The sequence below is a fragment of the Onychomys torridus genome, chromosome 5 (genome assembly GCF_903995425.1).
Source record: "Onychomys torridus chromosome 5, mOncTor1.1, whole genome shotgun sequence".
NCBI lineage: Eukaryota > Metazoa > Chordata > Mammalia > Rodentia > Cricetidae > Onychomys > Onychomys torridus.
In genome coordinates this window covers 98,456,785-98,472,613 of record NC_050447.1, presented here as the reverse complement: position 1 = coordinate 98,472,613, position 15,829 = coordinate 98,456,785, and the positions used below count along the sequence as shown (strand labels likewise).

The 15,829-nt window shown below is 43.4% G+C and overlaps 1 protein-coding gene across 6 annotated transcripts in view; it reads right to left on the bottom strand.

The window, feature by feature from the left end:
* LOC118584085 (cytidine monophosphate-N-acetylneuraminic acid hydroxylase) overlaps positions 1 to 15,829 on the bottom strand; it is a 98,507-nt gene that overhangs the window by 29,432 nt on the left and 53,246 nt on the right. For 5 of the 6 annotated variants that reach the window (XR_004945000.1, XM_036188060.1, XM_036188057.1 and 2 more), the window contains exons 4-9: positions 12,834 to 12,925; positions 10,696 to 10,805; positions 8,923 to 9,113; positions 4,296 to 4,443; positions 3,906 to 3,987; positions 2,810 to 2,947 (exon numbers count right to left, since the gene is read on the bottom strand). Coding sequence is in view for 5 of the 6 variants with exons in the window: in XM_036188060.1 (XP_036043953.1) it covers positions 2,810 to 2,947; positions 3,906 to 3,987; positions 4,296 to 4,443; positions 8,923 to 9,113; positions 10,696 to 10,805; positions 12,834 to 12,925 (761 nt within the window). In the remaining variant the exon portion in view is untranslated. The remainder of the gene's footprint in view (positions 1 to 2,809; positions 2,948 to 3,905; positions 3,988 to 4,295; positions 4,444 to 8,922; positions 9,114 to 10,695; positions 10,806 to 12,833; positions 12,926 to 15,829) is intronic. The other variant, XM_036188061.1, reaches the window with a different exon arrangement.

Here is a 15,829-nt window from a genome sequence, read left to right as displayed (position 1 = left end):
CAAAATTTAATACTTCAATGAATTTTTACTTGAGATCAGGATGGAATTTCCAAAAACTTATAAAATAGCCCTAAACGTAATTCTGCTGTATGGTAATACATATTTATGTGAATGGGGTTCTCAGAATTGATCATAAAATCAAAATATCAATCAATTTTGTAAACTGCTGGAGACACCTCACATACTACTGTATCAAATATTCAGCCAAGATTAATTCTTTATATAAATAAGTACAACCATTTTAAGAAGCATAAAAATTTGTTTCATCTTTAATAAATACTAAATTATATGTATAGCAAAGAATTGTTTTAAAATAAATTTGTTTATAGCTTCCTATCAGCAAATACTTGATTTATTTAATGATTTTATAGACCAATATGCTTAGGGCTGCATAAAAATTTCTCTGGTGCCAAGCGATCACAAACGGAAAAGTTTAATGAATCTTGCTCTACTGGACAGGGACTTGCTCAGGAGAAAAAAATGGAAGGGGGAACTAAGACAGAAGTAGAATTAATCCCTGTGATACTGGTGGAGATTAGCCTCAGCTTGATTTAGCAGAATTTGATTATTTACCAGGAGATCAGCCACGGGTCTCAAGCTTGCTTCTTGTTTGTTCTATTTTTGTAGACCCCAGTTTAATCAGGGGTCAGTGTGTATAACCCTACTTTGTAGGCAAGCCTGCTCTGTGTACACTGTAACTCCTATAACCTTAACCTTTTACTAGTGTGTACGTGACTATTGCCCTGGTCCATTATAAAACTGAAATCTATTCTTGTAACTGTCAATTCAGTGACTAAGATCACCAGTATGGTTGTTAGTCATACTTAGGATCAAAGCCCAGCCCACCATTTACAGAATTGAGTAAGTGACCTAACTTCTGTTCCCTCCTCTGTCAATGGACTCGTTATAAACATCTCACAAAGTCCCCCACCCTCTTTCATTCTTCCCCTCCCTCCCAGTGTTTATGACACACCCTCTATGCTCTGGAGGTGCTCTGGGGTACTAAGCATACAGTACTGAAGAAGACTGTAAATCTTATGAACAAGAAATGGGAAGTTTTCCCAAGGAATCTTCTCCCTAGTGAGAGAAGTCAGTTTTTAAAAGGGAAATAAAGTAATTATACAAAGTGATGATGTGAATAGTACAGCAAGGCAGTAAGGTGGGGAGTGTCTGTGCTGAGGTGGGGTGGCATGATCACCCTTAGACAGGGAAGTCAGAGAGTGTCTACACTGAGGTGGGGTGGCATGGTCACCCTTGGACAGGGCAGTCAGGGAGTGTCTACACTGAGGTGGGGTGCCATGATCACCCTTGGACAGGGCAGTCAGGGAGTGTCTGTGCTGAGGTGGGGTGCCATGGTCACCCTTAGACAGGGAAGTCAGAGAGTATCTACACTGAGGTGGGGTGCCATGGTCACCCTTAGACAGGGCAGTCAGAGAGTGTCTACACTGAGGTGGGGTGCCATGGTCACCCTTGGCCAGGGCAGTCAGGGGACAGACAGTAGTTGAATTGAGACACATGGGAAATTGCTAGTCGTGTGGAGTTTCGCAGCAAGAAGACCCCAAGGAATGTAAATAGTCACTGTGACAAGCTAGGCCAGGGCTGGGCCAGGAGTGCTAGCCTGAGGACACTAGCCGGCAGCAAGGGCCTGCCGAGCACATTGGGAGGCCATTGGTCTGAGAAGTCTTGGGTTAAGCAGGACCTAGAGTTGTGGCACACAGAGTAAGAGAGGTGGTTCTAGAACTCTTGAAATTGAAATCTGATAGAGATGAGGACATAGGAAAAAAATAAACATTATACACAACTTGACATAATCACTGTCAATACCTTTTATATACCAGACCTTTAAAAGTGCATATGCATGTATTTGCATTACACATACATACATGGGATTATGCTACTTATATACAAGACCTTTAAAAGTGCATATACATGTATTTGTATTACACACACACACACACACACACACACACACACACACACACACACACACACACACACACACACACACAGACACACACACACACACGGGATTATGCTAGTGGACCTTCCATAATTATGTATTTGCCTTTCAGTGCTTTTTAACTCTTATGGACAAAATGTTCCCTCTTTCTCTGGGGGCTGCACACCTTGGGAGGCAATGGACACAAATGCATGGAAGGAGACAATGAACAGAGAGTGCTGGCTTCCTCCTCTGGGTGGGGTGTTTGGGCCACATTGTACCACAAGGCTCATTTACCAAACATGCAAGCTATTAGTACTTACAGGCTATAAAACCGAATGAGCTATCTCATACATATGCTTTCCTCATAGAAAGTCCGGCACTGCCCTTGGATCCAGGGGAAGGGCTCCAGGGTGGGAATCTGCACTGTAGAATCTCCCCCTAGGCTGTGCCACCCATGAGCCCTCCACAGGACCATTAGGAAGTAGCCACACCAAGTCCCATGCCCTGTATTCTTGACCTCATCCTAAGAATGAACTAATAAGAACTGCGGCCAGTTACCCATTCCATCCTTCCTTGTCTCTCACTCTGCCCCACCCTGTGATACTCAGTGACTATCTTTCTTAGCTCCTCCTAGGTTCTCCCTCCCCCAGGAGCTCCTTCATATCAATGTTCCCCACGCACTCTACCATCCCGTTCTAAACTGGCAACCTCAGTGTGTAGTGTCTGTGGTTCATAAGTCTGGCTTTCTAACCGAGTGCATGCTCCTTTGAGCAGGAACCATGCGCCAATTATCCCTGAACTCATTTTCACAGCATTCATCCAAGCACCAGGCCTGATGCTCAGTAAAACTAGGATATAGATTATTACCGGTAAATTTTCCACCACTGAAAGTCATTGGAAAGCCTGAAGCACCCCCAGCAAAATCGCTCATCATCAGAGCAACTTTCTCAGGCAGCCTTCCCCCATTGGGTCTGGTGCAGTCCACTGTGTTGAGTATTTTATGACCTGTGGGGAAACAACGTGAAGCCTCAGACACTCTGGTTGGAATGACCAAGCCAGCAAGGTTTTCCAGTGCAGTCTGTATAATCTGATTCAGTTGGTTATAGAAGAAATTGTTATGTCCCCCCAAACCCAAACAAACCACAGCAACAAAAACTCAAGAAACAAAGAGGAAGCTGTCAGAGTCTAAAGTTTTACAATATTCTGATTTCCAAGTAAAGCAGTTCATCCCTCTGGCTGGATGAGTTCTGGATGCTCCCTGGGTCACCAGCCTAATTTTACTGTGGATCACAGAGTACTCCCCTAACTGTCTCCAGATGTTGAAGCTATGGACCCAAGTCAACACGGACACCCTTATCTCTGGCAAATTCTATGTACAATTGTGTTCCAAATGATTACTGGATAACTAAATTTTCTAGTGATAGTGTTTTGTGTTCTTTCATTTTGTTTGTTTTGCTCTGTTCGGCTTTGCTTTGCTCTTTGAGACAGGATCTTGTAGAGCCCAGGCTGGTCTGAACTGTTTCTCATAGGATGGCCCTGAATTCCTGTTCTTCCTGCTTTCTGTCTGCCTCCTGACTGCTGGTATCACAGGTGTGTACCACCATACCCAGCAAAACGATGAAAGGACTCACGACACGCATTCAACAATAGATTAACGATAACATTGAAACAATATAAATGTTGCTTCCCTTGCGCTAAAAGCTACGTACCTGTCACGGCAGACTCCTAAACACCGACCACTTTTGATTTGGGGAGAGAGAGAGACAGAGAGAGAGAGAGAGAGAGAGAGACAGAGAGAGAGACAGAGATCTAAAGGGTTCATTTTCCTAAGACAGGAGCATATTATACTGCGTTATCCTAAATGGCAGCAGCAGATGAGCACGGGGTAAGACTTCCACAGCAGCTGTCCTCTTTCCTGCCCGGCATATCTCACTTTTCAGTGCTTACGAGGATAGAAAAGTACCTTTGTACTCCACGATAATGCATGTGTCCATCTCAGGATGAACGCCATCCATCAGGATCATGAACCGGAGATTTTTATCTACCTGCAATAAAACAATTACATAAGTCAGTTAGGACTTAATTCAATATTTGAGAAGGTTGACATTTGGAAAGATTGGCAAATCAGACCAAAATTTAAAGGAAAAAAAAAACCACTTTATCTGGAACTAGATTTACTAGTCTGTTTTATAAGGTTATATACATTTGCTAAAATGGAATGGAAATCTTTTAGCAAAGGCAGTTATGTCCAAAACTGAAGCTTAAATACTATGTTCCCATGTACAGATAATATAGGCCACTTTCAATACATTTAAATATCACCTCAGAAAGCATAATAAAACAGATCTCTAACCTGTTGCCACAGTCCAAATGGTACCACATTGATGTTAGTTAACCGGACACCGCTCTGGTCCAGATTCCAAAACACAGGTCTTTCTGTGTCACCAACATAAATGGGAATGTCTGGTCGTTTCTGGGAAAGCTGCTTCAGAGTGGGGTAACTAGATCAGAGGGGTGGAAACAGTGGAATGTTTAAAAAGTGGGGCTCTCCAGCAAGAGAACAAACAGCGCGTTGACTGAAAAGGAAGGAGTTGGAAATTAGCCTTTCATGAGAGCTTGGAGATGGGTTCCTGCTCACACTCACAGTAACATCTCAGGAGACAGCACTTTGTGGTGAGAACAGACCACAAACCATGGATGGAATGGACATCAGTCAAGTGTGGAAGTCCAGTGTTTCACAGCAGCATTGCTTTGAGTGGTGAGGCTGGATGGGGTGGGGACAGTGGGAGTCACAGAGAGAGTCATGCAGAAGTTGCTTCCAGATGAACATCTTCATGATTTTCCTAAGTAGCAACTCTCAGTAAAATAGAGGATGCAACACAGGACAGAAGGAGCCTATGGGTCACCACCATGTTTTCTAAAGGCAGAAAGCTACACTGACATTGTTTATCTTCTGGAGGACTCAAGTTACCAGAGAGGCCTACAGTACAATTTAATGGAGATGATAAACATTCAACGTTCTAGTAATCTCAGCTCTGTGTAACCGGTCATCTAGGTCTTCTGAACTGCTTATAGACATGAGGGCAATTTTCATTTCTATCGAGCCTTCCTGACATAAGAAGATCTTTATGTAGCACTGTGGGGAATGGTAGAGAGATGGAGAGATGGCTCCATACTCACTCTATCACAGGTGTTCCCACATATTTTGATTCTTTTTCTGTTGTGGTTTTTTGTTGTTGTTTGGTTTTGGGGGGTGTTTTGTTTTGTTTTGGTTGAGATAGGATCTCATTGTGTAGCTCTAGCTGACCTAGAGTTCCTAAAATTCCTCCTGACTCAACCTTGTAAGTGCTAGGAGTATGGCATGAGCCACCGTGCCCAGTGGTCATTTGATTCTTACTATATGCTCTGAGAATTTTGACTTTTTTGGGGGGAGGGGGGTTTCGAGACAAGGTTTCTCTGTGTAGTTTTGGTGCCTGTCCTGGATCTTGCTTTGTAGACCAGGCTGGCCTCGAATCCACAGAGATCCGCCTGGCTCTGCCTCCCGAGTACTGGGATCAAAGGTGTGCACCACCACCGCCCGGCTGAAAATTTTGATTTTATAAATGAGAAAACATGGTCATAAATGTATAAGTAATACAAACAATAAACTGGTGCTGAAACTGTTTTTTTCTGACCAAACCTAGCACTGCTTTCTTCCATTAGGAGATGTTTTTAACTAGCATCTGGACATGGTCCCACAAGCCTGTAATCTCCTACAGACAAATACATAAAAGAATCAGACTAGCCTATGAAATGCAATGTGTTACCATAAGCACAAACAAAATATGTATGTCAGTATGCACCTCCTGTGCTAATATAACACTCCCACACTGTACAGAACTGCCTAAATAAGCAGGACCTAGGAGTCAGGAGGAGAAATGGGGAGGAAGCGGGTTTTCTTCTCTAAGCAAAAGATCTAAAAATTCCAGGATCATTTCGACCTGCCTTTAATCTCAGAGTTCAGGAAACAAATCTTGCATCATCCAGAAAATTAGGAAAAATTACCCCCAGAGGTTATTTGCTACTTTATAGCTGGGGTGGTATCAAAGAGCATGTCCCCACAGTCTTGACCATAAGAATGCTTGGTCCCTAGTTGGCAGCAGTTTGGGTAGGCTTAGGAGATGTGGCCGCAGAGGAAGTATGTCTCTAGGGCATTCTCTTGGCTTCATGCTCCTGGTTTAATACTACTGCACTAGTCACCACAACAGTCATACCGACATCCCACCCAGGATGAACTCTCATACTCTGGAACTGTAAGCTCAAATCAATTGTTTCTTCTATAAATTTTCTTGATCACTGTGTTTTATCAAAACAACAGAAAAGTAGCTAACACTACAGTGGTGGTTTTCTAACTGATGATAATTCTTACCCTTATCTACGTATATCATGTAACAATACTATACTGACGTTATGAAAACACATTTCTTTTAATGCTATCTGCTACACCACACTGTTTTTTTCCCCTCATTTTTCTAATCCAGAAAAGTTGTATTCAAAAAGTGAGGGTCAGACAGTAGGATTGGGGCAAATGACCTCAGTGGTTATTAACTGACCCAGAAAGAATCAACATGAGAAGGGTTTGCCAAGGGAATGGAGTGAAAGAGAAACACTCACCAGTCTCAGTAGTTTTCCAGTGGCAAACACTCAGCTGATCGTTACGCAGTGGGTGGTTAGGACCCTGTCCTTAGCGTGTAACAACCTTGCTTCAGGAGGCCCTGACACTGGCCTTCAACTGGCCCTTCAGGCCAAAGGCTAGAGAGTTATTTGACCAAATGACATTTAAAGTTCTTATTCCTACCCTACCCCTAATTCAGTGTTGTCCTATAGAATGCCTGTGGGAGCCCACACAGGTTTCCTAGTGAGATCTGAGCTTGCTTTACCCAGCAGGGCTGCATAAGGGGATGATTGGACCACCAGCCTGGGTACCAGGAGTTTGGAAGGGTCTGCACTTGGCTGCATCTAGCAAGGGGGAGGTCTTTTGCCTTGCCCATTAGCATTGATATAAAAAGCCCTTTTGAATAAAGTGTTGGACCAGTGGATAAGGATCCAGGCCCTCCCGAGGCTATCCTGTGTTTCTGTCTTTCTATCTAAATCTCTTATCCCTCACTCCTCAAGAGTACCCAGGTAAAGGTAGGGGCTGGTCACCCACAAGTGCCTCTTTTTAAGACCTGGGAAATTGTAAATGATGTGTAATACAATCACATCATTTACATGCCACTGTCATTCTTATTTAATATAACAAGCTATACAAAATCATCAGCATACACAATGGTTATTATGAAAATGTGTACCCAGGGCTTCCACAAGCCTCAAATTAGACAAGTTTAGTTCCAGGAACTGGTTAAGGACAAATGTATTGCAACAAACGAGCAAAGCTTTTTTGTAGTACTGTGGTCTCTCAAGGGGTTAGACAGTTAAGAAGTGAGGTATAATCAGTTTTTTAATTACTAATTCAGTTCATCCAAAAATTTAAACCACTTCCTTTTAAACAATATATGCAAGTACAGTCTTTTCCTCTAGTTCCACATCTTTTAGGGGTCAGCCAACCAACAACCAACATTTTATCGTTACCAGGGACATTCTAGCAAAGTACATCCGGCATACACTTTAGCATACAGGGTCACAGAAGGAGAAAAAGCGAAAGTTCTTGAGACATTGCAGTCATTACTATGTTTATTATTAGTGACTAAGAAAAAGGGATCAGAAGCTTCCCAACAGCTTAAAAACTGATACAACTCAGAAGTAAACACAGTGAAGATATGACCTGCCTTCTTCTGATAATTCGTTCATTAAAAAAGAAGAGTTGTTTTTTTGCTGTTTGTTTGTTTTTTTATGTGTGACTCCTGAATTGAAGGTTCTGCTTTCATCCTCCTTTTTGGTTGTCTGGATTCAGGACCAGTCCTATGGATTATGAGCACCGCACGGTTCACAGGAGTGCTGGCTGGGGCTAACTTGGGATTAGGCACTTGAGAATCCTGTGATGATGGTACAAAGCAGGTCACAACAGTGAAGCATGGCGATTCTGGCACATGGGAGGCTAAGACAGAAGGATCCAGACCAGCCTGAGTACATGGCAAGGCGCTGCCTCAACCAACAACAAGCCAGGGCTTGGCAAACCAGCCCATGAGCCGGACTTCTCCCTGCTTCCGTAAACAGCCTTACAAGATGATGTAAGGTAAAAGCAATAATATTTTATGACACATGGAAATTATATCCATCACTAAAGTTTTATTGGGGTAGTAGTTCCTACTCTCATTTGTGACTTCATGTGGCTCTCCTGGTTCAATATGTGTTCTATGGCTTACAAAACCCCAAGTATTTAGTTGGTCATTTATAAAAGAGAGAACCCGTTTGTCATTTTTGAGACAGTGTTGCTATGTAGCCCACACTGACATTGAGTTCCTGATCCTGCTGCCTCAGCTTTTCAAATGCCCTTTACAAAAAAAATATGTTGGCTTGTGCTATAAATTTTGAACTAAAAGAAGGTCACTCTGATGGGCTTTATGCCTGTTCATGTTCCAACTAGGACAAAGTAGAAGTCTGTAAGGGGTTATCAACCACCCTGCTTTCCATAATGACTCCTTCCTCATCGCTGTCAGTATAAATGTGGAAATCATGGTACATGTATAAAAATGTATTTTTATTTCTCCTATTTTTTCATAGTCCCAATGGGGCAAGTCAGAGTGGGCAGTGATTGCAGAAAAATCTAAAAACCTTTTATAAGCAGGGTACAGTGGAACATGTCTATAATCCTAGCATTGGGAAGTCAAAGTATGAGGATCAGGAGTTCAAGGGCATCCTCAGCCACATAGTGAGTTCAAAGCCAGCCCAAACTTCAGAAGAGCCTGTCTAAGAAACAAAGCAACAACCCAAAAGATCTCACTGATGCCTGTAGTTGAGCCATTGTGTTATCTCAGGAATTGGGGACTTGGTTTCATTACCTCAGGTGGTCTGAGTGCATGTGGCTGATGTAAATGAGATCTGCTTTGCACAGCCTCTCCAGCCAGTCAGATGGAGGCTCATGTAGCAACCACCACCCTCGGGCAAAAGCAGGGCCAGTTAACCAAGGGTCAAACACCATCCTCTTGTCTCCCAGCTTGAGGTCCATGCAGGCATGAGTGAGATATGTTATCTGTTAGAAGAGAGTGAGATTCCTGTTATGGTCTGGTCAGTGGCGAGGGAGTGCAAGGCTTGGGATGTTTCTCTGACAAGGTCGGGCCACCTCTGGCTCAGCTACAACTGCAGTCATGCACTGACAGAATACAAACCCCTCCACAGACTGGCAGAACAGAGTGTCTGGTGCCTGGTGTCCAATCAATGGATGCACCTGATTTTACTCTCTTGAAACCAGATCCTATGTGTTCAGCTATTGTCTGACCAATCCAAGCACAGTTTCCAAGGTAAGCTGTTAGAGATGTTAGGACAAGCACTGAGGGACTTGACAGGCTAGTGTGGCTTCAAGGAGTGTTGATGACATGATTCCTGATTAGTCTGGTGGATCAGCACAGCTGGACAGACTGGACTGACATCAGGCTAACTGGGCTGTATGGTTTCCTGCTCTACATTACCTTCTTCCCACTCCTGCAGGATACCAAGGGCCTCTGAGAATGGGTATCAACAATGACTTCCAGACAGGCACGGGTAGTAGAATTCTGAACTCATCACCCACCCTCTTGCTCCCCTGTGCCTGGCACACTCAATGATAAGAACACATGGAGGAACTCCTGTGTGAAGAGCCAGCTGTGAGACAAAGAACAGCCAGGAATCAAATTCCTTTTTATTACCCCTGAGCGAAGTCTTATTCATTCCAAACAAAGCAAAACAAAACAAAACCAAACAGACAAAAGACAAAAAGCTGCCCAAATGCACACAGCTTCCTAAACATACAAGAATGTATATATTTGTATAATTTTGCTTGTTTGTCTACCCTAAACTTCTCAAGTATTTCCTTTAGAGGAACATGTTCTGAAGATAGAAAATGCATAAAAGACTCACAAAAGATCTCAGGATGAGGTGCAAAAAATATACAGCTTGCTCTCTGCCGCAGTGGGAATGCAGTTTATTCTCCAAAGCTTTATGTACTTGAAACTTGGTACCAAGGGTGAGGATGGACTCTTTAAGAGGTGGAGCCTGCTCTAAGGGAATTAATTCAATAGGGGCAGAGATTTTAGAAGAGCTCAATGTAGTTCTTGCAGGACCACAGGATCTCAGGATTGGCCAGTCCCCCAAGAATAGGTTTCCATGAGGGGACTGGCCCCTCCCTCCAGTCCTTGTTCTGCATGTGTGACATGCCACTGTCATGCACACTTCTGCCTGCCATCGTGTTTGCTGGGCACATGCAAACACCATGCTTTTGAAGCTCTCAAACTATGGGTTAAATTAACCTCTTTTCTTCATAAAGTTCTTAGTTCTTAGTTCCAAGCATTTTATCATCAAAGCACTGACTAATATTCCATCTTGTCCAAAAATGTTCAGATACTAAGTGTAGTACCTGAACTTCTTCCAACAGTTTGACATGGCTCTTCATTGAAACCTCCTCTAAAACATAATTTTTGTAGGTCTGTGTGTGTGTGTGTGTGTGTGTGTGTGTGTGTGTATACAATTTCTCTCTCTACATATATGAATATAGTTGTGAAGATATGAAAATAAATGTATGAATGAGATCTTAGTTTTATTTTGTTGTGAGGAATATTATAATTTTAATATTTCCTTACCTGTACTTCCCCAAAAGCCAACTCTTGAGGGGACCTGGGATCAGAGTCCCAAGGGTTCGGAGGATTCAGTTCTATAAGCAAAAGCCCATTGTTTCCATCCATTTCGACAACTAGAACCAAAGGGAAATAAGTCTGAGCAAGTGATAAAATGACATTTTTGAAAGTATCATTGAAATAGAAACATATAGTCCAAGTACAGAGGGTCAAAATCACACTCACAACAGAAGAGAACACTCACTGATTGCATAACACCTACCAAGACAACAGCTACAGATGATGTCCACTTCCTTATTCATGCTATACTTAAGCAACTCAAGAGATCTCAGGCATGCCTTACACATCCACACAACTGCAGCATGATGGAACCAGTGAAAGAGAGAGCGTCAAGGTGCTAAGAGAGTGCACGGGAAGGAACGCCTAACCTGACGACAAAAGCCAAAAGAAGCAGAACTAGGAAGTAGTTTCAAGTCCCTCAAGTTAGACTTGAGAGATGAGATGACTGACAGACACAAGAAATATGCCCCAGGCAGGCAACATGATGATTGGCATCATGCAGAAGGATACCAGCGTAGGAAAGCTTAGAATTCATGAAGATCTGTTACATGTCCACTCCAACTATGAGCCAATAGAAACTTCTCCTCTCTTAAATTGCTCCTTGTCAGGAATTTGGCCACAACAATAAGAAAGGTAATTAAATAATTCCCAAGGACAAGCCCTAGTTTTCTTTTCTTGCAGTTTGATTGGTTTTGGTATCAAGTTATTCCTACTGACCTAGTTGGTCTAAAACAGAATCACACATAACCAAATGAGCTCTATGCTAGACCAGTTCAATATTTGGAAAATACAATAATGATTCAATATTCAAAAACCAGTGGGCTACATCACATTGACAGAAGGAGAGGGGGAACTACATGAGCATCTCAATGAATACAGAAGAGATATTTGACAGAACACAACATCCTTTTATGATCGAGAAGATACTGTTAGGAGACAAATAGCAAAGCGGGTCCTCAACCTGGAAAAGGACAGCTGAGAAACACACAGCTGCTGTCACTGTGAGAGCAGAAACAGAGCTAGGAAGCTTTTCTCTTACCATTTCTGCCTGGAGGCTTTAGATAAAGCAACTACACAAGAAAATAAAATAAAAGACACACAAATTAGAAAGAAGTCAAGCTATCTGTATCCATAGGGGACATGATCCTAAATACAAAACGCCTAATATATCTAACAAAGGATTCTAGGATTAGTAAGTGAGTTCAGGAAGCTTGTAGATACATGATCAATATGAAAGTCACTATTTCTACATATAGCAATAAGCAATCTTAAAATTATGTTTATAGGATGATCAAAAAGAATAAAATACTTATGAATGAATTTAATAAAAGTAGTACAAATTTTTCACAGAGCCATGGTAAGAAAAACAGGATGGTACAAAAACCAACACATAAATCAATGGGTCAGAGTGAAGAATTCATATAAATCCACTTAGCTAGAGGCATTTCATTTTCTGACAAAGATGCCAAAAATATCCATTAGAGAAAAGAAAATCTCTTTAATAATCGTGCCGGTAAACTGGATACTTACATACACAAGAATGAAACCTGTCTCCATCTTTTACCCCAATGAAAACGAAGCCAAAAGGATCAAATGCCTTACTACAGGATCTGAACCAGTGGCTCTGCTAGGGGAAAGAGTTCATACATAGATGGGCAGGGTGTGAAGTTTCTGAACAGGACTCCAGCCTCTCAGGAAATAGCACCAACAACTGACAAGTAGGACTTCATGACATTAGCAAGCTTCTGTCCAGCAAATGGAGCAATTCAGTGAAGAAAGCCCACAGACTGGGAGAATACATTCGTTCACTAGACATCTAGCAGAGGGGTTATACCTAGAATATACAAAGAACCAAAAGAGCTAAGCAGTGAGAAACCAAGGACCCACTCAACAAATGAGCTAATGAAAGGAGGCAATTCTCCAAAGAAGAAACACGAATGGTCCATACATGAGAAGGCAAGGCCTTGTCTCAAACAGTCAGTCAGTCATGTAGGTCTAACAGTTTCAAATCAGAACAGATCCAAAGCCGCCTAAGTCTCCCCTCCCCCACCCCCCTGTGGCAGCAAGTATGGGTGAGAGTTTACCCAGCTCGTCCTGACAGAAGCTCCCTGGAGGGTTGATGTACTTCATGGTGCTCACATCTAACTTCCAGTTGTGCTTTGTGCATTTAACGGACCTGGGGGGGGATGACAGTCAGCTGAATGACACAGTGAGGAGAGAGTTAGTTCTGATGGAGCGTGATGGCAACTCATGACAGGGAAGTCAAAGCAATTGATGGAATGCAAAGTACTATGAACAGATGATACTGGGGAAGCCAAGGAGATGCTGGCTGCTCATCAAGCAATGGTTTTAAATGTGAAGGTCAAGTCTGTGTCGGGCAATGATGAGTGTTAGAGGCAACAGAATGGTCTTCGGGGTAAGTAACTCGTCCTTCCTGGCCAGGGTGCAGAGGATGATCACACACAGGCTCCAGGGGAAGAAGGGAAGGCTGGCCAGCGATAAAGCAATGGCTGTACCCAGATAAGCAAGGTGATGAAGGGAGCCCATGCTCCTGTAGACAGCCTTTGTCCACAAACTGCTCAATAGTCTGTTCTCATAACAGCAAAGCAAGGTTCAGCAAGAACATGGTCATACCTATGTGTGACTTATCCTCTGCAACCCTTCACCTCTAGTGTTCAACTAGTTTCAGATCCCAAAAAGACTTCCCTAGAGTTTAAGGTCTGAGAGTATGGTTACTGGATCAGATGCAATATACTCAGATAAATATGAATTTCAGACCAACTGAGTATATTTCTTTTCTCTTTTTCTTTCTTTGATTTTTCAAGACAGGGTTTCTCTGTGTAGCTCTGGCTGTCCTGGAACTCTCTTTGTGGACCAGGCTGGCCTTGAACTCACAGAGATCCACCTGTTTCTGTCTCCCGAGTGCTGGGATTAAAGGCCTGTGCCACCACATCTGGCTAAAGTGAGTATATTTTCAAATGCACGTCTCCTACCATATCTACAACATATACTAAAATTTATTTTTAATCAGTAGTTATTTAAGTGAATGTTCTACTTTTCTATTTACTAATTTAATTCCATTTCAGAATAAGAGTAAGACTATAGTCAACAGGAAACTTTTTAGAGGTGCTGTGCAATTTTTATTATTTGCTTAAACTAACTTCCTTCTTTCCTTCCTTCCTCCCTTCCTTCCTTCCTCCCTCCCTTCCTCCCTCCCTCCCTCCCTCCCTTCCTTCCTTCCTTCCTTCCTTCCTCCCTCCCTCCCTCCCTCCCTCCCTCCTCCCTCCCTTCTTTCCTTCCTCCCTCCCTCCCTCCCTCCCTTCCTTCCTTCCTTCCTCCCTCCCTCCCTTCCTTCCTTCCTTCCTTCCTCCCTCCCTCCCTCCTCCCTCCCTTCTTTCCTTCCTCCCTCCTTTCTTCCCTCCCTCCTTCCTTCCCTCCCTCCTTCCCTCCCTCTTCCTTCCTCCCTCCCTCCCTCCCTCCCTCTTTCCCTCCCTCCCTCCCTTCCTTCTTTCCTTCCTCCCTCCCTTCCTTCCTCCCTCCCTCCCTCCCTTCCTTCTTTCCTTCCTTCCTTCCTCCCTCCCTTCCTTTCTCCCTTCCTTCCTCCCTCCCTTCCTTCCCTCCCTTCCTCCCTCCCTCCCTCCCTCCCTTCCTTCCTTCCTTTCTTTCTTCCGTCCTTTCTTTTTCCTTTAACTTTTTGAGACAGGATCTCACATAGACCAGGCTACCCTTGACCTTACTATGTAGCTGAGGATGACCATGAACTTCTAATCTCTCTGCCTCCTCCTAAGTGCTTTGGTTACAGATGTGGTCCGCCATTTGTAACTCGCTATGCCCACTGGCTCAGTTTTATTTTGGGTTTTTTTTTTTTTTTTCCAGTCAGAATTGTATTCTGTAGCCCAAACTGGCCCAAAACAAACAGAAATCCCCCTGTCTCGGTCTCTCAAGTACTGTGATCACAAGCATGAGCTACTATATTCAGTTCCCTTTCATCTCCCCAGAAAATAAAGCTTGTCAGACCTGGGGGTACTCAATCAGAAGTAGGGAACAAACAGTTTCTCTTCTTATCTTCACAAATTCCTGCTGACATTCAAGAAGCAAAGCATTTTTAACCAAGAAATGTCTCCTACCAGAAATATCATTTTTTGAAGAAACTTAAAACATCTATTTTAACTTGTAAGCACATCATGCTGACATTTCCAAGCTTCATTATATCCAGAATTTTTAAATGTCCATTATTGGCCAGTCAGAAGGCACAGTCCATGGTTTGATTTAGGAAGGATTCCTCTGTGGCCCTTTCAGGAATGAGTGGACAACAACCTCTAAAAATTAGGGTGAGACATTCCAAATGGGACTGTAGGGCACACTAGAACCCAAGAGGGAAAGCTGAGACATTCCAAATGGGACTGTAGGGCACACTAGAACCCAAGAGGGAAAGCTGAGACATTCCAAATGGGACTGTAGGGCACACTAGAACCCAAGAGGGAAAGCTGAGACATTCCAAATGGACTGTAGGGCACACTAGAACCCTAGAGGGAAAGCTGGCAGCACCAAGTATAGCTGGGTGGCAGCTCGGTGGAGGGGGGCAGGAGACAGGAGGGGGTGGGAAAGGGATAGGAGGGGACAAGAGAGAGATAGAGGGGACAGGGGTGGGCACCAGGGGGACTCCACTCCACACACAGAAGCTATGAGGTCATGTTAGACTTAAGGACAAGAGATGTACAGCTTCTAAGATCTGTTGTTGATCTCGGTCATGTGTCAAGAGGAAAACTGACTGAACGGCAGATAGGGATGACTACGCTTGACTGTACCCTGGAAAAGATGCTTCTCTAGGACTGCTAACTGCACAGAGGCCTGGAGTGGAAGAATGGAAGGCAGAGGCAAATGGGAGCCACCATAGGCATGCAGTTTAACTACTGAGCAATGAGCACCGCAAAGAATCAAGTGAGGCGTACCCAGCCTCCCTGCGAGGCAGCAAAGAGGACAGCTTATGGGCTAAGGAACCTTAGTGGGTGAGGGCTTGCCACACAAGCAGGGGAACTTGAGTTTAACCCCTTGCATTCCTGAAAAAGCTGGGCGTTAC